Raw genomic sequence first — 22,915 nt, 5'->3', positions numbered from 1 at the left:
ACTTCTTTATGTATTTTGATAAAGTCCTTGGTCAAAAAAAATGTTTTGCAAATATTTCTCCCAAGTCTGTAACTTGCCTTTCATTTTCTTAACAGGTTGGGTATCTTGAGCAGCATAAGCCTTTAATCTGTGAAAAAGTCCAATTTATGGTTCATGCCTTTTGTGTCCTAAGATATCTTTGCCTAATACAAGGTCACAAAGATCTTCTATATTTTCCTCAAGAAGTTTTAGTGTTGTGGCTCCTATGTCTAGGTCTAGGAACCATTTATAATTAATTTTTATATACAGAGTGAGGTAAGGATTGAGATTCAATCTTTTCTCCACATGGATATCCAATTGTTCCAAAACCACTGGTGGAAAAGACTATCCTTTCTCCCTTGAATAACCTTGGCATCTTTATAAAAACAATCAAGTGATCATATACATGTGAGTCTATTCTCTTCAATTAATCACTCTCTCTTTATTAGGGGTAGCTTTATAGTAAGTCTAAAAGTCAGATAGGGTAAGTCTTCCAATTTTGTTCTTTTCAAAATTATTTTGGCTATTCTTAGATCCCTTGTATGTTCATATAAATTTTAGAATCAGCTTATCAATTTCAATAAGATTCACCAATTTCTACAAACTGTACTGAGACTTTGATATGGATTAAGCTGAATCTATAGATTAATTTGGTGAGATTTAACTTAATAATGTTGAGTCTTCCAATCATGCACATGACATATAATTCCATTCATTTGTTCCAATGGCTTTTCTTTGATTTCCTTACAACTTTCTACCTGTACAATCATGCCATTTGCAAGTAAAGACATTTGATTCTTCTTTTCAATCTCTATGTTATTTAATTATTTTTCTTACCTATTAGACTGTCTAGAACAGTGGTCGCCAACCTTTAGGGCCTCATGGACCACCGGTTGGCAACCACTGGTCTAGAACTTCAAGTACAATGTTAAACACAATATGGTAAGCAGAGCAGCTGCTGTCTACAAGATGCACATTTAAGTATGACATTTCAAAATTCAACTTAGGAAAGAAGCACATGAAGGAAGGAGTAAAAAAGTACTTACAACCTTAATGAAAAAGTATACAAACAAAAATAGCTCCTATAACAAACCAACAATTAAAGGGAATTAAATGAGCCAAGTTTACTATTATAATTCTTACCACAATGCTCATACAGACTATCTTAAACATGTGGCACACAAACATTTCTTAAGACTTGGTCTTTTTTAGGCTAAGTACTTAGCCTCTCTCTTCTATTTTCAAAATGTAAGATTCAACGTTCATGCTACCTACCAGCATTTGCAACAAGCAACAGGGGCAGTTTTCCTCGTTCAATATCATCTTTAATCAGTTTTTCCAGGAGGGCAACATCCTGGGATTAAAAGATAAATCATAAAAACATGAGGCAACCAGCCTATAAGTTATTCAGTGAGAAATTACAACTTCCAAAGAAGTACCTGACTCTCAAAATTAATCAATTTTGGACAATTTTTTTAGTTTCTCTAATCATAGATGTGAAAATCAAATACTTTTCCTGAAGACTAACTAAAAAAATCAAATAAATGTTATTAAAGTTAAAAATTGCATATATATAGCCAACATTTTCTAGTTTTAAACATGTATGTTTAAAGAAAATGTTCTCTCAACCCCCCAAAACAATAAAAAATGTATCTCTAATATTATCTCTAAAGCATCTGAATTAATGTATAGAAAATCAAACTATCTTGAAAAAAGAAATGCAGAAACCCAAAACCTATCCCTTTTGCTCTGTATGCAACGGGAAGATCAAAGCAATAAATGAATAAGCTAAAAATTATCTAGAGGCCAGCAAACAAAACCTCAGTTAAAAGAAAGACACAGTTTCAAAACACAATTCCATATTATTTTACAAACCAAAAGGAGAACTCACCATTTGATGCTGGGATCCAAACATAGTGTTACAGGGCACACGAGATAAGCAGGGGAAGGGTAAGCCAAGCTGTAAGAAGAAACATACAGCTTTACAAGAAAACTCTTTGTCACCATGCACTTATGCCCTCAAAGGATTGTAACTCCACCCAGCCTGTGTGGCTCAGTGGTTGAGCATCGGCCTACGAACTGTGAGGTCATGGTTCGATTCCTGATCAAGGCACATTCCCAGGCTGTGAACTCAATCCCCAATGGGGGACATGCAGGAGGCAGCCTATCAATGATTTTCTCTTATCATTAATGTTTCTATCTTTCTCTTCCTTTCCCTTCCTTTCTGAAATCAATAAAAATATATATTAAAAAAAAAGATTGTGGCTCCAAGACAAGTCATAATTATTCTTTTTAAACAATCTCTATCCTTAGGAACTCTTATTATAAATAGATGTTAAAGTACATCTAGAAAGTTAAGCCAAAAAAAGGGTGAATTTCCAGGAGTTGAGATGTCTTATAAGAGGCCAGAGACAATGTAAAGTTTTCTACATTCTATATACCAAAAAACAAAACACTTACAAACTGGAAACAATTGAACCCTGAGCATTTGGGGGCATAATTTTAGGGTCCTTCCTCCAAACATTAGGAGCACCAGTTAAAGGCATTCAAAGAATACTTTATTTATGGGTCCATCCACTCCTAAAAATCAATAAACACGGACTTGCAGAGAAATGAAGTTAGTGTTATAAAGATAGCAATTGTCACTTTTAGCTTCCAAATCCTTTTTTCCCACCTAGCTTCCAAATCCTTGAGGAGTTTATAGTTTTAGAAATTTTTAAACAGTTGCAGTCTATTGTTCTATATACTAAACTTGGTAGAATTTAAAGACCAAAAATTTGCCCTAGCCAGTTTGGTCCAGTGGATAGAGGGTCAGCCTAGGGACCAAAGGGTCCCTGGTTACAGTCAAGGGCACGTACCTCAGGTGCAGGCTCCTCCTCGGCCCAGACCCTGGTCAGGGCACGTGCAGGAGGCAACCAATCGATATGTTTCTCTCGTATCGATGTTTCTGTCTGTCTTTCCCTCTCTCTTCTACTCTCTCTGAAAAGATCAATGGAAAAATATCCTCGGGTGAGGATTAACAATAAATAAATAAATAAATAAATAAATAACCGACCAAAAATTTAACAAGCACTTTATCCACACTCATTCCCCTTAAAGCAGTGGTTCTCAACCTTCCTAATGCTGTGACCCTTTAATACAGTTCCTCATGTTGTGGTGACCCCCAACCATAAAATCATTTTTGTTGCTACTTCATAACTGTAATTTTGCTACTGTTATGAATCGTAATGTAAATATCTGATATGCAGGATGTATTTAGGCGATCCCCGTGAAAGGGTCGTTCGAACCCCAAAGGGGTCGCGACCCACAGGTTGAGAACCGCTGCCTTAAAGGATTTACCTTTTAAATTATGAAAATGAAACCCAAATAAAACACACAATAAAAATAAAGAGAGAGAAATTAAAAGTGAAAATGCCCCATATAAAGTACCAATCTCCAGTTAACAGGTTAGAATGTAACCTTCCAGACATTTTCTAGATACAGTTATATATTTTTCTAGTTATAAAAACACTCATGAGGAGAAACCAAGATGGCGGCATAGGTTAACGCTGGAGTTTGCTGCCTTGAACAACCACTTCAAAAATACAACTAAAAGACGGAATGGACATCATCCAGAACCACAGGAAGGCTGGCTGAGTGGAAGTTCTACAACTAGGAGGAACCGAGAATCAGAGGAGGCGCAGTGCTGAAGTAAAATACTAAGGTGCGGAGTGCGCGCGGCGCGGGCTGGTGGTTGAGGGCACGGTTGACTGTTTCAATCCGGAGGGAGCCTCAGACTCTTAGCTCCAGATCCAGGTGAGTCTCTAGGGACCCAAACTCAAATGGGAGAAGCGGGACTGTCTGGCTTCGGTCCCTCCGAGGTTTGCAGCGGTTGCTGGGACAGAGAGGCAGAGCCCCTGGGGACAGACTGAGAGCAGCCATAACTGCTCCCTCCTCCGCCCTGTTGATCCTGTGGGACCTGCCCCGCCCAAGCCCTGCACAGAGCCATTTGCCGGATAGCCTCAGGCAAAGGCTAGATTAGCACCTCCCTAGAGGATAGAAGTTCTCCCATTACAAACACAGCTGATTCTCACAGCCAGTTGGCCTGTAGGTCAAGTAGTAATTACCTACAACAATCAAGGTTTGACTACAAGACTGCTCACAGAGACCAAGAGTGTCTACCTCAGGTAATTGGGACACTTAACACGGAAAGCCACTCTATCGACACAGCGAAGCATAAAAAAATGCCGAGACAAAGAAACAGGCAACAAAGGACAGAACCGGAGGAAAGCAGGCTTATGGATATAGAATTCAAAACCACACTTTTGAGGTCTCTCAAGAGGCTTCTAGAGGCTGTCGATAAACTTGATGAGATGTACAGGAAATCTAATGAGACCCTCGATGGTGTGATAAAGGACCAACTAGAAAGTAAGCATACACTGACTGAAATAAAGAATATTATACAGACTCCCAACAGCAGACCAGAGGAGCGCAAAAATCAAGTCAAAGATTTGAAAAGCGAAGAAGCAAAAAACACCCAACCAGAAAAGCAAAATGAAAAAAGAACCCGAAAATGCGAAGATAGGGTAAGGAGCCTCTGGGACAGCTACAAGCGTACCAACATCAGAATTATAGGGGTGCCAGAAGATGAGAGAGAGCAAGATATTGAAAACCTATTTGAAGAAATAATGGCAGAAAACTTCCCCTACTTGGTGAAAGAAATAGACTTACAAGTCCAGGAAGCACAGAGAACCCCAAACAAGAGGAATCCAAAGAGGACCACACCAAGACACATCATAATTAAAATGCCAAGAGCAAAAGACAAAGAGAGAATCTTAAAAGCAGCAAGAAAAAGAAACTCAGTTACCTACAAGGGAATACCCATACGACTGTCAGCTGATTTCTCAACAGAAACTTTGCAGGCCAGAAGGGAGTAGCAAGAAATATTCAAAGTGATGAATAGCAAGAACCTACAACCAAGATTACTTTATCCAGCAAAGCTATCATTCAGAATTGAAGGTCAGATAAAGAGCTTCACAGATAAGGAAAAGCTAAAGGAGTACATCACCACCAAACCAGTATTATACGAAATGCTGAAAGGTATCCTTTAAGAAGAGGAAGAAGAAGAAAAAGGTAAAGATACAAATTATGAACAACAAACATGCATCTATCAACAAGTGAATCTAAGAATCTAGTGAATAAATAATCTGATGCACAGAATGAACTGGTGATTATAATAGAATCAGGGACATAGAAAGGGAATGGACTGACTATTCTTGGGGGGGGGGGGGGAGAAGGGGTGTGGGAGATGTGGGAAGAGACTGGACAAAAATCATGCACCTATGGATGAGGACAGTGGGTGGGGAGTCAGGGCGGAGGGTAGGGTGGAACTGGGAGTAGGGGAGTTATGGGGGGGAAAAAAGAGGAACAAATGTAATAATCTGAACAATAAAGATTTAATTATTAAAAAAAATAAAAAATAATAATAAAATATCATTGTAAATAAAAAATAAATAAATAAAAACACTCATATAAGCATGTAAACACTTTTTAGAACATGAACACGTTAATACTGCTCTGCCACTGCCTTCCTCACTTAACAGAATACTGTCACACATATTTTGAAGATAGGACTGCTGTCCCAAGACAGCCTCAGGTCCATAAGAGCCTGGCCTACAGTAGTACTCAATAAGCAAATTATTTCATGTTTCTATAGGGATATTACAAAACTCCCCATTTTTTTTACACCCTCAAGAAGAGGACATGATTTCTTGCCACTAGTGACCACAGCTCTAAATCAACTAAGTCCTTGAATTTCCTCCATCTATCTCCCCAGGGCTCCTTCACCTTAAAAAAGACAAACCCTCCAATCCTAAGGGTTTTGCCTTAAAACATTTTTGGCCAAGAGATTTCATTTCTTTTCTCAAGGTAGCCCCCTAATTGGACTACGTGCACTATGAACTTTAAGAATGGTAATAATGCCCTTTGATCTAGTAATTCTAGATCGACTCTGAAAGTCTATCTGAGAAATATATCCCTAAATATAGACAAAGCTTTATGCACAAAGATGTCCATAATAGCACTATGCACAATAACACTGGTCACAGAAATGGTCATAGAAAGCAAAAGAATGCAAACACTCTAATTGTCCAAAAAGGAAGCAGTCAGTTAAAATACTACTATACACTCACTACTATATATTATGAAGACATTAAAAATAAGCTTTACTTGTCCTAGCTAGTTTGGCTCAGTGGACAGAGTGTCAGCCTAAGGACTTAAGAGTCCCGGGTTTGATTCCCATCAAGGGCACATGCCTGGGTTGCAGGCTCGATCCCCAGTAGGAGGCATGCAGGAGGCAACCAATCAATGATTCTCCCCCATCATTGATGTTTCTATCTCTCTCTCCCTCTCCCTTCTTCTCTGAAATCAATAAAAATATATTTTTTAAAAAAGCTTTACTTTAAAGAATTGCAAAACATGATATGCACCTATTAAGTGAAAAAAGTCAGATATAACCATGTAAAGTCTTTTTGATTGAAGTCTGGAAAGAAAGAAAAATGTTGACTGTGATTGACTGCCTTTGGGTAACTAAAAAAGTACATATCTAAATTCATTAATATACAATTATATGTTTTCTTATAATGACAAAACAAGCATATAAAAAACCCATCTTTCTTTTCATTTGAAAAGAATAGCAGCTAAAGAAATGCGTGTACATACTTTTAAAAGTTCCAGGACAGAACGAAACATCTAATCTTTAAAATGTTCACCTTAAGCCACATTACCTGATTACAAAGATACTGGCCCAGGCCAGGCCTAGCAGCAGCACTAAGATATACGACAGGTTTCTTGTTATATAACACATTGAACCCATCCACCACAAAGTCTTCATAACGAGAATGAATGGCAAGTCTACAGATCTTTGCAAGTCCTTCTCTTTCATCTTCATGGAAATAAGCACAGCCATTTTCATACCTGTTAAGAGACACCCATACATTAATATGTTCTTATCTCTGGTTAACTCTGATTTTATATCCCAGTTTTGTAATCAAGGAAGTAATTATTTTCTCAGCCTAGAAACTGTCACCTAGATCAGTTAAGGCGATAGGAATCACCCTAATTTTAGATGGCTGACAACTCCTTACAGTTGGAGGTTATAAGGAACAGAGGCAATGACCCTTCATCCAGCCCCAACTCCATAAAAAGCAGCAACAATGAAAATCAGTAGAGAACAGGAAGTTCCTCAAATATAAAAAGGCTGAACATCATGGTTTTGGCTTATTCTACAAGGAGGCTAGCACTGGGTAATGCAGGCATGGTTCCTGTAAGAGTTTTAGCTCTAAAACATCCAAAGTAAACAAACTGTCAAAAACACTGGTCAGGCTAACTTTTGCTTTCACTATTATCTACCTGGGACCTTTCATTCTTCTTAATCTCCTAGAGAGGAAGGGAGAGAGACTTTCAATTATAGGTATATTTTTATTATAATGGGAAAAAATTTCTTCTTTGCAATATAGTTAAGCAAACTTATACTCAAGCCAGGCCAACCTCTTTCCCAACATCTGAAAGTGAGTCTCCCAAGTTAAATGTTTCAATGTTAGGCAAACATTTCTTTTCCATAAAAGTAATAACAGAAAAATACTACTGGTCCAATGTCTTCTGCGGAATCCGTAACTTGCTATAATTCCTTAATAAGACCACCATTATCACAGTATAAAGCAAATTTCAATTTCATAACACACACTCATCTTCCTTATGACAGCATTTCCTTTCTACTAAAGCACAGGCTACTTTGATTAAAAATATTTTAATATGTTTCACTGCTCTACCTTCTATTGACATGTGTCAATTAGCAATTCTAAAAATAAGGAACTGCTGACATTATCCAACATGCATGTGCTTATGTTCTGAGCTGTTTACATGTATTAATTCACTAGCTCATTTAATCCTCACAACAATGCCATAAAATAAGTATTAATACTATCCCCATTTAGTAAATGAGGAAACTGAGGCATGAAGAGGTTAAGCAACCCTTCTAAGAGGAAGGGAAAGAGGCATATTTGAACCTGGGTAGTATAGCTCCAGACAAGATCTGTCACAATCTATACCCAACTCATTAATATCTTATCGGAAACAAAAGACTCATAATGTCTTTACCTGAAAATTCTGCACAGCCATAAGGTAGTGTCTGAAAGTATCCTAGTTGTAAGTTTTCTCAGCCTCTCTTTGTCCAGAGTTGAAATATAAGCTCCCAGACTATGCCCCAAAAGAGCTATATGACCTTGTTCTCCAATATTCTGGATTCTGTTAATCAAAATTCATTAGATTAAAAAAAGGCTTAGTAAAAATATTAAGAAATAAAACTTTGAGACAGTATTCCACAGAAATTTCTTTTCTTTTTAAAACCTCATCCGAGGATATACATACATTTTTTAGAATATATTTTTTAAATTGGTTTCAGAGAGGAAGGGAGAGAGAGAAACATCAATGATGAGAGAGAATCATTGATCAGTTACCTCTTGCTCGCCCTACACCGGGGATCAAGCCCGCAACCTAGGATGTGCCCTAACCAGAATCGAACCGTGACCTCCTGGGTCATAAGTTGATGTTCAACCACTGAGCCACGTCGGTTGGGCAATATATATACAATTTTTAAAATATATATATATATTTTATTGATTTTTTACAGAGAGGAAGGTGGAGGGATAGAGAGTTAGAAACATCGATGAGAGATAAATATCGGATCAGCTGCCTCCTGCAAAACCCCCCACTGGGGATGTGCCCACAACTAAGGTACATGCCCTTGACCGGAATCGAACCCGGGACCCTTCAGTCCGCAGGCCGACGCTCTATCCACTGAGCTAAACCAGTTAGGGCTATACAATTTTTAATCTTCACCCAAGGATGGATGGATGGATATATATGTATATGTGTGTGTGTGTGTGTGTGTGTGTGTGTGTGTGTGTATAATTGATTTTTAGAGAGAGGAAGAGGGAGAGGGAAGGGGGGAAGAGAGAGAGAGAGAGATAGGTAGACAGAAACATTGATGTGAGAGAAAAACATTGATTGGTTGCCTCCCAGATTAAACCCACAACCTAGGTATATGCCCTGACTAGAAATCGAACCAGCAACCTTTTGGTATGGGATGATGCTCCAACCAACTGAGCCACCCCACCAGGGCCCACAGAAATTTCTGTCAGACTGAAAATTCACTTAATGCCCTAGAAGGCACAAATTCAGATAAATTTAGAAAATTTAATGCCTATAAGGTATTGACAGTCTGGCGGAAAAATATTTTAAAAACTAATTCCTAGGAGATAAATACCCTTCTTTTTATTGAATATCTACTAAATATACAAATTGTTTGTAAATAATTTTCTCCTAAATTTTTAAAAAATATATTTGATTTTTTACAGAGAGGAAGGGAAAGGAATAGAGAGCTAGAAACATCGATGAGAGAGAAACATCGATCAGTTGCCTCCTGCACACCTCCTACTGGGGATGTGCCCGCAACCAAGGTACATGCCCTTGGCCGGAATCGAACCTGGGACCTCTCAGTCCGCAGGCCGACGCTCTATTCATTGAGCCAAACCGGTCAGGGCCTAAAATTTTTTTTAAACTAAGTACCAGTCATAAGAACTATGGAGGGTAGAGCTAAATGTGCAGAAAACAATTTTTTAAAGAATCATCACATGAAGATCAATTCCCCTCATTAGCTATTTATAACAATAATTTAGCAAATTCAAGGGGAACTAGGTATTGTTTTATATATAATTTAAATGGATGGACTAATTTCCCTCATAAAAAATAAGTCAAGCCGAAACCGGTTTGGCTCAGTGGATGGAGCGTCGGCCTGCGGACTGGAGGGTCCCAGGTTCGATTCCAGTCGGGGGCATGTGCCTTGGTTTCGGGCACATCCCCAGTAGGAGATGTGCAGCAGGCAGCTGATCGATGTTTCTCTCTCATCGATGTTTCTGACTCTCTCTCTCTCTCTCCCTTCCTCTCTGTGGAAATTCAATAAAATATATTAAAAAACAAAACAAAAAAAGTCAATTTTTAAAAAGTCAAAAAATCAAACAGGATACTGGGCAAAAGATACAGTTGATAGAAAAGGAAATATAAACGGGTTTTAAAACATGCAAAAAGATACTTAACCTGGTTAATAAGAGAAATGCAAATTAAAATTATGCTGAAATATCATTTCTCACCTATCAGACTGGCAACAACCCTTCAATCTAACACTCTTACAGGCAAAGGTGTGGGGAAAGAGGTGCTCTCACACAGTGCTGGTGGGGCCATAAACTGGCACAGGTTCCATGGAAGGAAATCTGGCAATATCTACTAAAATTAGAAATACACAAGCTATCTTGCCCAGGGATCCCACTTTAGAACTTTAATCTCCAGAAATATTTGCTTCTCTAAGAAATGATACAGGTACAAAGTTATTGGCTGCTGCAATGTTTGTAAAAGTAAACCACAAAAAGGAGATTAAATAGAATATGGTTCATCCATTCAAAGTAAAACCAAACAGCTCTTTTTAAAAAAATATATTTTTATTGATTTCAGAGAGGAAGGGAGAGGGAGAGAGAGACAGAAACATCAATGATGAGAATCATTGACTGGCTGCCTCCTATACGACCCCTACTGGGGATTGAGCCCACAACCCAGCATGTGCCCTTGACTGGAATCGAACCCAGGACCCTTCAGTCCGCAGGTCAATGCTCTATCCCGAGCCAAACCAGCCAGGCCCAAACATCTCTTAAAGGAGAAAACTCCTTGTGTATTGATATGCAATGAACTCTAAGACATAAATTTAAAAAGCAAGGTACAAAACAATGTGCACAGTATTTGTGTAATGGAGGGGGCGAGTAAGGATATTTTGCTTGTGTATACACACTCATAAAATATCTCTGAGAAATACAACATTGTCTGTCTCTAAGGAGGAGAACAATACAGAGAGGCTGAGATAAGAAGGAAAACTGCCTTTGCGTACTCTTTTATCTTTGAAATTTGAACCAGAAAAAAAGCATTACTTATTCCAAAAAAATAAATTTAAAAGAATTAAAGATAAAATGAAACTGAATAGCTAAACAGATGAAAATAAAAATAAAGCAAATGGATGATTCACGGCAATGGTCTCCCACCAATCAATTCAGCTGCAGCAGTTCTTAGCAAGCACAAGCACAAGTGCAGGAGCAGAAGCCATGAGAAGTAGGAAAGTGCACAGCAATTGTTCTTTGGTCCTTTGGCCAGCCCCTCGCAAAGATATGATACCATAAAAACTGTAGAATTTAGGTTTAGTAAATGCCTTCCTTTTACAAAATATATTATGTAAAAAAGAAAAAAATGAACATCCTCTTGATATCATATGAATGAAACATAGCTTATCGTTTCAGCAATTTGCAAGAATGCAATCACTTTCAAAATCAAGAACACATAATACTGTCAAAGAGAAGCTGCCAACTGTTCTCCATTACCGGGCACTCTGGGGCTCCTCATCTTCATCTCCGTGCATCAGATTCTGAACTAACTGGAGGATGCTCACCATATCTTGTCCACTGCAGAAAAAATAAAGACTTGATGAACAGGTGGAAATAGCACGTATCCCCCACCACTCTCTATTCTTTCATCCAAATAGCTTTGGTAAGTTTTTTTTGAGTAAGAATGTGTTTGAGATACAGTATACATCTTTTAAAAACAAGCCTCAAATTATTAACTGGAATTTTGAATACAATCTTACTTGTGCTTAATTAAATCTTCTACTTAAATCTGAGATTGAAATTTTTAAATTTCACCAATATTGCTTAAGAAATATTTCTCTACCTGTTCATTTGAATCCTGGAGAATAAGCATGTCATAAGAGCCAAAATAGTCCTTATAAGATGCTAAAGGTCACAGAAGCAGCAAGAATACTCCAATGTCACTGGTATATCTAGTTTCCCTCCATGTAGACATCTTGTCTGCTTATTCTAACAGACTTAAACATGTAATGCAAGCATCATTTTTACCACTTCTTCTCCAAACTGGGAAACTGGAGATCTGCTTAGAGTATACTAGTAAACAGATTTACTTCTATTCAACATAAGTTACTAAGTACTCATCACATGAGGTGGCGAAAACTTCTGGGAAGAATGTGAATGACTATAGTTAGCAATGTCAAATTGAACACATGTAATGTGAAAATATTATTGCTCCATTAACAAGAGTATGACTAATAAAATGTTCTCTCTTCTGAAAAAGCAGCACTGTCAGAACAATGGCCCCAATACCCATCCTCCCCAAGGGGCTGATGTTCACAGCAGAGGGGCCCTGGTCCTTGGACACAGTGTAGAAATTTCCTACCGTTGTCCTAATAATGTAAAATAAAATTAATCCTATACTTAAACGTTATGACTTAAATTTACATTACAAATGATATGCTATGCTATGTGCCTAGCCACAGGACTTGAGCAAGCTATTGAAACTCCCTAAGTCCTTACATTAAGAAATTGTGAGGATGCAATCAGACAGTGTATGTAAAGCATTTAAGGCTATGCCTGGCATAGTGCTATCTCAGATGTTGGCTATTAGCACTAAGTGTGAATATGCCTGACCAATAGCCTTAATGCCCTCCCATTCTGAGAATTACAGATGGTCTTGGTGGTATCTCTTCTGGGAAAACTGTGGAATCAGTAGAACCCTTTAATTCCCTTCAGGAAATTTAATTCCCTGAGGAGATTTATAGGACTTGGTTTCTGTTCTGACCTGTAGAAGACGCTGCATGCACACTGAGAGGGCTTTAAATCAGCACCATTCAAGCCCAGCACAAGTAGCTCAGTGGTTGAGCGTTGACCCACGAAATAAGAGATCACCAGTTCAATTCTTCGTCAGGGCACATGCCCAGGTTACAGGCTCAATCCCCAGTAGGGGGTATGCAGGAGGCAGCCGATCCATGATTCTCTCTCATCATTGATGTTTCTATCTCTCTCTCCCTCTGCCTTCCTCTCTGAACTCAACAACAATAAAAAAAACAACAACAAAAAATTCAGCACCATTCAAGCTACAAGTAGGAGTGCCTATTTTAATATTGGTATCTGGGTGTGTTAGGTGTGACATTATTGGCACATTGTGGTCCTTCCCTTCCTCCTCACTTCTCTTTTGCAACCTTATACATATTTATATTCAGGTCAAAGGACAATTTAAGGGAGTTGTAATGTTTACCTATGTGCAGTTTCCTGGTCATAAAAAAAGCTTGTATGAAGGAACCTTGGCTGAAATTTTAATTACAAACTGAGTACTAACATTCTGTGAAAATTTTAGTTAGGCAGCTACTTATTTTTCTGACATTTTCCCTGCTAGCTCAAACCATAAATACTAGACAAATTTGTTTTCATTGTAAAAAAAGAATAAATCGTTCTGTCAATAAATGGTTAAAGTTGACATTTTCCTTTCATTTTACTGTATTATAAAAATAATAAATCTTACCAAATTAAAATATCTCACACAATAATGCTCAGTGTACCATGCAGATTACAGGTTTCAAAGATAAACTAAGTATGATATTCAACTCATAATTATAAATTTGTGCATTGCTTTTAATTCATGATATTGTGTTAAATTCTGAATGGGAAAGGGGAAGAAGCAGGCAGGCTTGGCATTATCACAACCAGACAACGGCACTTCAGTTTTCTACTTACATTGCTTATAACTCTAAATTTGCTTTTTACTCAATAACACTAAAATTGTAAATCAATGATGGCAAAATCTTTGTTTAAAGAAAATGTATACCCAAACTAAAGGTACTTATCTTTATTTTCACCTACCTGCCTTGGAGTGGCCCTGGAATATCCCCTGATAGTTTTTTTCCATTTTCCTCCTCTGTTCTTCTAATTTAAAGGAAAATTAAAAATTAATCACTTTATCATATCAAATTTTTACCATTTGAGCATGCAAGCATGTGGTGATCCTATATAATAAAAGCCTAATATGTTAAGTGTCCGGTCAACTGTTCAACCAATCAAAGCGTAATATGCTAATGACATGCTAAGGCCACTCAACCACTCGCTATGACATGCACTGACCATCTGGGGGCACACAGTCGACCGGTCGACCAGTCGCTATGATGTGCACTGACCACCAGAGGGCAGATGCTCTGACTGGTAGGTTAGCTTGCTGCTGGGGTCCAGCAGATTGGGACTAAGCGAGACAGGCCAGACACGCCCTGGAGCCTCATGTGGTTCCTCCCTGGCTGGCCAACCTCCCGTGTCCTTCCCTGGCCCCAATCGTGCACTGGTGGGGTCCCTCAGCCTGGCCTGCACCCTCTCACAATCCAGGACCCCTTGGGGGATGTAGGAGAGCCAGTTTCAGCCCGATCCCACAGGCCAGGCCAAGGGACCCCACTGGTGCACAAATATGTGCACCAGGCCTCTATATTATCTATAATTTCTTAGTAACTGATGTAAAATTTAAAACACATTTATATCTCTCCCTCCCTGTTCATCCTTTGCCCCAGCCCCTAATTTGGGGTATAATTTGAGTTTCAGGAAAAGAACATGAAACCCATTTCTTGGTTAGTTGATGCCTCATATGACCTTAATTTACAGTAAGAAATATTTATATGCCGAAACCGGTTTGGTTCAGTGGATAGAGCGTCGGCCTGCGGACTGAAGGGTCCCGGGTTCGATTCCGGTCAAGGGCATGTGCCTGGGTTGCGGGCACATCCCCAGTGGAAGATGTGCAGGGGGCGGCTGATCGATGTTTCTCTCTCATCGATGTTTCTGGCTCTCTATCTCTCTCCCTTCCTCTCTGTAAAAAATCAATAAAATATATATATAAAATATATATATATATATAAAATATATATATATATATATTTTAAAAAAAGAGAAATATTTATAGTTTCAAATCAATGTATTGAGTAAATTAAACTCTTAATAGGCAGACTTTAAAATTATAAGTCCTGCCCCTCAATTTCAAAATCCTTTAATTACAAAGCATCTTCTACCCAAAACAAATACCAAGTTCAAAGTCAGCAGAAGCTAAGCGTGACATTCTGAAACCCAGAGGTGTTTATAACAGCAGGAAACCAGTACCACCAGTTTCATAACACACTGAACATGTTTAACAAGGTCACTTGTGTTCCACAGGCTCACCTCTGACTGTCCTCTAGCATCTTCATAGCCTCCTTCAAGTTTTTTCCCATTTCAGCTAATGCAGGATCTGCTATCTAGGAAACAAAATTTTTAAAGGTTCAACTTTGAACATCCCTATCACTTCTACAACACAATTCACCCAGGAAAACAAAACACATGAATTTATTATAAAGCACATGCTGGATTTTAAAATGCCAACAGTAAAGACGGCTGGCACAGCCCAGCCCACGTGGCTCAGTGGTTGTGTCGACCTGTGAACCAGGAGGTCACGGTTTCAATTCCTAGTCAGGGCACATGCCCGGGTTGCAGGCTCCGATCCCCAGTGTGGGCGTCAACCAACTGTGTCTCTCCCGCATCGATGTTTCTCTCTCTCTCCCCCTCCCTTCTACTCCCCCTAAAAATCCATGGAAAAATACCCCCCCCGGATAAGGATTAACAACAAAAAAGTCCACCAGTTCCTCTCCTCAGGGAAAGCCACTTTAAGTTTGATATTTATCTTTCCAAAGTTTTACCTTACTTATATGCACCTCTGCAACTTGCTTTCTTAAAAAACTTTATAGTGAATATGGTTCCACATCAGTATGTCTATTTCATTTTTCTTAGTGCTGACACCTTATCCCATTCTATGGATGTACCATCATTTAACCAGTCCTGAATTAATAGACCTTGGGTTAGTCGTGTTTTACTCTTAGACGGTTCAGAAAACTGTATAGTATGCTATTTATTTTACTGTTGCAGTAGGCTGAGAAATGGCCCCTCAAACATTATTTACACCTAATCCCTGGAACTTATAAATGTCACCCTTTATGGCAAAACTTCGAAGATATGATTAGGTTAAGGCTCTTGAGATGTCAAGATTACCCTGAATTATCCAGGTGGGCCCTAAATGCAATCACATGTACCCGTATAAGAGAAGTAGAGGGTGACTAAACACACACAAACACACACACATACACACAAGCTATGTAACGATGGAGCAGAGGGAGATACGAAGATGCTTGCCTCAACACTGGAGTGATGGGGCCACGAACCAAGGAAGGAGCGCTGGCAGGCAACATAAACTGGAACAAGAAAAGAAGGAACTCTCCCCTAGAGCCTCTGAGGGAGTGCGGCAGCCCTGCCAATACCTTGATTCAGCCCAGTGATGCAGACTTCAAATTCTGGGCTCCAGAACTGTGACAGAATCATTTCTATTACTCTAAGCCACCCGGTTTGTGCTAATTTGTTACAGCAGCCACAGGAAACTGAGACACTCATAAATCTCTAAGTTCTCTATAAACTCTAGAAGCTCACACAAGCTGGTAAGAATGACTGCCTCCGGAGAAGAGAACTGAAAGATGGGCCTAGAAGTCAGAGGGTGGCTTTTCAGTCCACACCCTTTTGTTCCTTGTACATCTATCTCCCATCAAAAAATAAAAATAAAACAAAATTTAAAAAATTTGTGCAGAAGTAAAACAAACACATCCTTTTTTTTTTCCTTCTTAATCTCCATAGCATTTTTATTGCCTTGAATCTCTATATAGTGTCAGCTGGTTATAAATCCTTATAGAAGCTGTCTTGTTCTGCTCTAAGTCTTGAGGTGAATTTATCTTTTCTCATATTGCCTATGGTCCTTAGTAGTATCTTATTCGGAGTAGGTGTGCAATAAGTTGAATTTGGTTTTACATTACCTCCTCACTGTGTGCCCTATTGCTGCAGCTCCTGTGAGAACAGGAAGGGACTGCAGCTTCAATTCTCCCATCCGAGTCTCTCTCTATAGCACACACACTCATTCAGTGGACTGGCTTACAATTAAATTGTTCTTTCTACTCTCATTTAGGAATTGAAGTGGGGAGGAGGAAAGAAAGAGGGAAAACATTTATAGTTAAATTTTGGAGTGAATTCCATGTGAACATGATTTGCCTCCAATGCTGTAAACACTCATGTGCTTGTTGTATTACTTGGATATCCAAAATATAAAATGTTATCTAGTTACAGAAAAATATTAGGTTCTAAGTCAAGAAGGGCTCCAAGAAAAATATATATTTACTAGTTGGCTCCTTAAAATGAAAAGCCATGCCTCCATAAGCTTTGGGGGAGGGCAGCCACTACTTTCTCATTTCTAGTTCTTATCCACAGTACCTGTTACAGTGCCAGACAATGTATTCAAGAGGTTGATAAAGCATGCTTGAAAGCTGAGAATTTTTTAAAGTGATTGTAGAACAAAGTGTGACAACAAAAATTACATTTACTTTCACATGAATAGGGATAAAAATAATAACTCAAACTCTGAATTAAGACATTACTGTTTAATAAAAGCTAAGTTTATTTTTTTAAAAAAGGAAAGGAAGGGTTAAGGGAGGCTAGACTGTAGCATCAGAAAGCAGATCTAGGGTCCACTGAAAAGGGACACAAAGGAACTATTCAGGGAGATGGAAATGTTCCCTGTCTTCACTATCCTGGTGGTTATATCACTGTATACATCTGATGAAATGCAAACTGTATAATTAAAGTGGGTATTTTTTATTGCATATAAATTGTCCCTGAGGTTTTTTTTAAATCTCTATTGATTTTGGAGAAAGAGAGGAAGAAGTGGGGAAAGAGAGAAAGAAACATTGATTTGTTGTTCCAGTTATGCATTCATTAGTTGACTCTTTTTTAAATAAATTCTATTTATTCCCTTAAGAGAGAGAGAAGGAGAAAGAGAGAGAGAAGGAGGAGGGAGAGGGAGAGGGAAAGGGAGAAAGAGAGAGAGAGGGAGAGAGAGAGAGGGAGGGAGAGAGGGAAAGAGAGAGAGAGAGAGACATCAATTTGTTCTACTCATTCATGCATTCACTGGTTGATTCTTTGTATGTGCCCTGACTGGGGATCGAACCTGTAACACTGGCCTATTGGGACGATGCTCCAACCAACTGAGCTACCCAGCCAGGGGTCTATCTCAATTTAAAAGGAGGGTATATTGATTTAAAATCAATTTAAAATAAATATTAAGTAAATAATAGTACAAGTGGTACACAGACATGACAAAATTCACAAAGATGGTATATAAATAACTGTATGAGAAATATAGAGCTAAACCTTTAAAGAAAAGCAGCTTCCAGAAAAAAAGAAAAAGGAAGTCAAAAATGTAATTTTAAAATATATAAATCTCAACATTCATCAATAACAGGAGCATATAATACTGTTGTTTAAATAAAATTTTTTCAGGCCCTAACCGGTTTGGCTCAGTGGATAGAGCGTTGGCCTGCAGACTGAAAGGTCCCAGGTTCGATTCCGGTCAAGGGCATGTACCTTGGTTGCGGGCACATCCCCAGTAGGAGATGTGCAGGAGGCAGCTTATTGATGTTTCTCTCTCATCAATGTTTCCAACTCTCTATCCCTCTCCCTTCCTCCCTGTAAAGAATCAATAAAATATTTTAAAAAATAAAAAAATAAAATAAAATTTTTTCAGGAGAGGAATGTTCATAAGGGTGGGGGACGGGGTTCCAGGACTATTGACAGAAGAAAAACTAAAGCGTGTGAGACTACCTACCAGCTGCTCATCTCAGACAGAAGACCTTGGTGTTACTAAATGCTAGTTTACAATGTATGCATTAGATGTATAAAAACATCACTACCTTTCTTCAACTGGTCAAAGTGATCCAATAAAGCTACAAATTTCTGTGTTTCTAACAACTTTCTAAACAAGGTTAATCCTGGATTCTGTTACTCATGCAACTCTCAACTCTCTAAAAATCCTATTATTTTCCTCCCAGATGAAAACATAAATCGTGCCTACTATCTAGCACTAGTACCCCCCAATGCTATTCACCTCTGAGAAGCAACAAGAATACAGCAGCAGCTGCTCTAGGAACATAGCTGTTCCTCATGTGTCAAAGATGAGAGAAAACAACAGGAATTCTCTGGAAAGTTGATATAGTGCCTTGCAAACCTGGCTACCTTACGGAGGCTCAATTTAAACATACTTTTGCCTGATTCAACAGAAAAGTATTTACTTAAGAACTGGGCACTTTTGTCCCTATCATTTAAGAACTGGATACTCTTTAAAAATCTTATTTTTAATTATCATGGACTCTATGCTTAAGTGTGTTTGTAAGAACGTGAAGACACTGTAATTACTGGCTCATTGAGCATCATAATATTCTTAGTTGAAAAAGATATGCAACTATTGCATAAGGTGCTAGTATCTAACCTTACAAATTCCTCAAAAAGAGAGGCAGAAAAGAATATGGGGAAAAATATACAACAGAAGTAAAAATCTAGTAGAGGTAAGGAGGCAGCAAAGTTAGTAACATTGCTCAAACCTGTCATAGAAGTATGTGGAAGGGAAAAAAAAGGCATTCAAATCACTCGCCTTAAAATACGTGCTGGGAATGCCAGGAATACATTTCAAAAAAATGTATTCCTAGAGACCTCTATTTCTGGAGAATCAATCCGCTTAGACATATCATGAGTAAATGCTTCCCAGTAACTACACAGATGGAAAAATACCACACATCAGGCAAGCTCTATTTTAAAACATTTATGAGCTTATCTGGAATCACACACTTATTCTGGAATAAAAACAAAACTGCTTAAAAAGAAGCATGCTCTAGTCACTGGAAAAAATAAGTCTTTCACTGAGATATGCCTCTTATAAGGGAGTTTTTCCTAGGACTTGTTGGGGGATCCAACCACAAAGATAAAGCTATCTATTGTCCTTACCAATATCATTATTTCCAAAATTGAATTAGAATTATGTAAGATTAATGTTGCTAGCTTTATCTTAAATATAGTAAGAAGAATTCTGAGGAAAGGAATCCATCAATTCTTGAAGCCTCTGTGTATCTATAAAACTTCAGACTTTAAGGTTGAACTGTGTAAAACTGCCAATATTCAACTGTTTTTAATGCACAAAAAGAGCAATTTCATATGATTCCACCTAATATAATGTCCAGTCCAGAAAGTAATTCATGGTCAGTAGGATCCTGAAAGGCTCACTGTAGCTAAAATTATTTTTTTAAATCCTCACCTGAGGATATGTTTTATTGATTTTAGAGACAGAAAAGTATAGATTGGTTGCTTTCTGTACGTGCCCCCACCAAAACCTAGGTATGTGCACTGACCAGGAATTGAACCAGCAACCTTGTGGTGCACAGGACAACACTCCAACCAACCTGCCAGGGCTGTAGCTAAATATTTAATGTCACTGAGGTTCACTTTCAAAGTGAAGGCTTTATTATGCTGTTTCTGCTTTTCTGCATATAGGGCAGTGATGGCGAACCTTTTGAGCTCGGCGTGTCAGCATTTTGAAAAACCCTAACTTAAGGGTGCCGTGTCACATATAGAAATTTTTTGATATTTGCAACCATAGTAAAACAAAGACTTATATTTTTGATATTTATTTTATATATTTAAATGCCATTTAACAAAGAAAAATCAACCAAAAAAATGAGTTCGCTTGTCACCTCTAACACGCGTGTCATAGGTTCGCCATCACTGATATAGGGGAAAAATTACATTAGAAAAGTTTGATCTTCCCTTGGTCATTTTAAACTCAAAATGCATTTTCTACTAAAATAAAATGTGGATAGAGCTCCAGGCTAGACCACAAGAACTATCTACCTTGCTGCTGTTAAATACTTAATATTTGCCACCAAGCAAAAAACTATTGCAATAATACAGACAATAAATAAATAGATTAGATTAGAAATAACTGCATGGCCCTTGAATATTGCTTGAAAAGAATGGACTTATTTAAGCAAGATAAATTTCTCCACTCACCAAGAGATTTTTTTGGGATAAATTATATTTCTCAAAGGAATTTTTGGACATTTTCAAAGTGACTGGTGGTATCTTTTCTATACCTGATTTAACTTCAGAAGATGAAATGGCTTTCTTGTCCTTAATTTACATTCTACTAGCAATAATGAGACACAATCATGTTATAAAGTAAAAATCTGCATTACACTTACATTTTTTAAAATTTGGATTGATTTTGAGAGAGAGAGAAACATCAATGTGAGGGCAGAACATTGATCAGCATCTCCTGCATGCTCCCCACCTGGGATCAAGCTGGCAACGCGGGCATGTGCCCTGACCGCAAATGGAATCTGCAACCCTTCAGTGCATGGGACAATGCTCAACTTACGGAGTCACACTGGCCAGGGATATACTTACATTTTTAAAAAACTCTAGAAAAGTCATGATTCTGAATGAAATATTCTACCTAAAAAGTCTCTTCTACAAAATTTTCCCTGGTCACTTACTCAATGTTCTGCATCCCCCACATATACACAATTTGTTGCTTATTTTCTGTGGTATTTCTTTTACCCCTCCTTGCTGTCTAAGGATTTGTCTAAACATTTATACATACATATACCCCTTATCAGAACATAACCTCCTGCAGAGATCATGTCTCCTTTACCCTGTGTCTTTCTCAGCACTGGGCTTTGACCATAGTTGGCTTTCAATAAAAGTCAGTCAGCCCGGCCAGTGTGGCTCAGTGGTTGAGTGTTGACTCATGCACCAAGAAGTCGCTGGTTTGGCTCCCAGTAAAGGCACATGCCCATCCTTTCCCCTCTCTCTGAAGATCAATAAAAAGATATTTTATTGTGTGTTTTTTGTTAATCCTCACCTGAGGACAATTTTTCCCTCCATTGATTTTTCTATACACAGCTCCAGGGGAATGAACCTGCAACCCAGGTACATGCCCTTAACTGGGAATCAAACCCTGACCCTTCTGTCTGTGAATCGATGCTCTAACCACTAAGCACACTGACCAGGGCAATAAAAACATACTTTTAAAAAAGTAAAATAAAATTATAAGTCAAACCAGCCTTCTGCTTTAGGTGAAAACAGATGACACTGAGCTCAACTAACTCTGATCTATAATTACAATTCATAAGCCTAGATATGGGGGAATACACATGAGACTGGGGACCATTAATAGTTCTGCTATTGACTATCTCTGCTATTTTAAATAAATCAAGAATCACCGAACCCTAACCAGTTTGGCTCAGTGTATACAGCATCAACCTGCAGACTGAAGGGTCCCAGGTTCGATTCCGGTCGAGGGCATAAAACCCCAGTAGGGGTGTGCAGAAGACAGATGATAAATGATTCTCATCATTGATGCTTCTATCTCTCTCTCCTCTCCCTTCCTCTCTGAAATCAATAAAAATATATTGAAATGGAAGCATGGAAAAGTGTGTGGAATCTCGGAGAGAAGGCAGTGGGAGGGTGGGTGCGTGGGAGGTAATCAACTAAGGACCCTGTATGCATATATGCATGGCCCATGGACGCAGACAATGGGGTGGTGAAGTCTTGGGGTTGGGGGTGGCTGGAGGGGGTTGATGGGGGGGAAAAGGAGACATGTATAATACTTTCAACAATAAAGATAAAGAATTATTCTTTAAAAAAAGATGCTTTAAAAAAAAAGAATCCCTAAGGCCATAAATTTTTAGGATCAGAACTTTGTACCTACCAAGTTTTATCTGATACCCAGCATTTGGTAATCATTTACCATCTTAACCACTATGCACCTGTATGCAAAATCCTCATGTTATGATGATACAGGAATCGGCTTTAAACAAACACTAAAATTACAGGCTATCACCTCCTCTCAGAAGCCTCCATTCTAAGTAAGCGTGGAATCTAGAAAGGCATACCACAGAAACTGGTCATTTCAAGTTTGGCTATTAGGGGTTCTTTTTGTGAGCTTTAAAGTAAAAAGCAGGAACAAATTCTGGTAGTCCTTTTCAGTAATGATCAGGAATGTTCCACTCATGCTCCTACTACTTATAAACTTCTAGACAGTAAGGTGATAA

At 38.4% G+C, this 22,915-nt stretch overlaps 1 protein-coding gene across 5 annotated transcripts in view; it reads right to left on the bottom strand.

Moving 5' to 3' along the window:
* The window catches only part of PDXDC1 (pyridoxal dependent decarboxylase domain containing 1), a 53,891-nt gene that overhangs the window by 27,273 nt on the left and 3,703 nt on the right, over window positions 1-22,915 (bottom strand). For all 5 annotated transcript variants that reach the window (XM_070412940.1, XM_070412937.1, XM_070412936.1 and 2 more), the window contains exons 2-8: window positions 15,129-15,202; window positions 13,800-13,862; window positions 11,475-11,555; window positions 8,155-8,301; window positions 6,783-6,972; window positions 1,910-1,978; window positions 1,294-1,372 (exon numbers count right to left, since the gene is read on the bottom strand). In XM_070412940.1, coding sequence (XP_070269041.1) covers window positions 1,294-1,372; window positions 1,910-1,978; window positions 6,783-6,972; window positions 8,155-8,301; window positions 11,475-11,555; window positions 13,800-13,862; window positions 15,129-15,202 — 703 coding nt within the window. The remainder of the gene's footprint in view (window positions 1-1,293; window positions 1,373-1,909; window positions 1,979-6,782; window positions 6,973-8,154; window positions 8,302-11,474; window positions 11,556-13,799; window positions 13,863-15,128; window positions 15,203-22,915) is intronic.

The sequence above is a fragment of the Myotis yumanensis genome, unplaced genomic scaffold (assembly GCF_028538775.1).
Source record: "Myotis yumanensis isolate MYYU_CA2020_CCGP unplaced genomic scaffold, mMyoYum1.0.hap1 SCAF_4, whole genome shotgun sequence".
Lineage (NCBI taxonomy): Eukaryota > Metazoa > Chordata > Mammalia > Chiroptera > Vespertilionidae > Myotis > Myotis yumanensis.
Note: the sequence above shows the minus strand (reverse complement) of the source record. Positions and strands in the feature narration are given on the sequence as shown.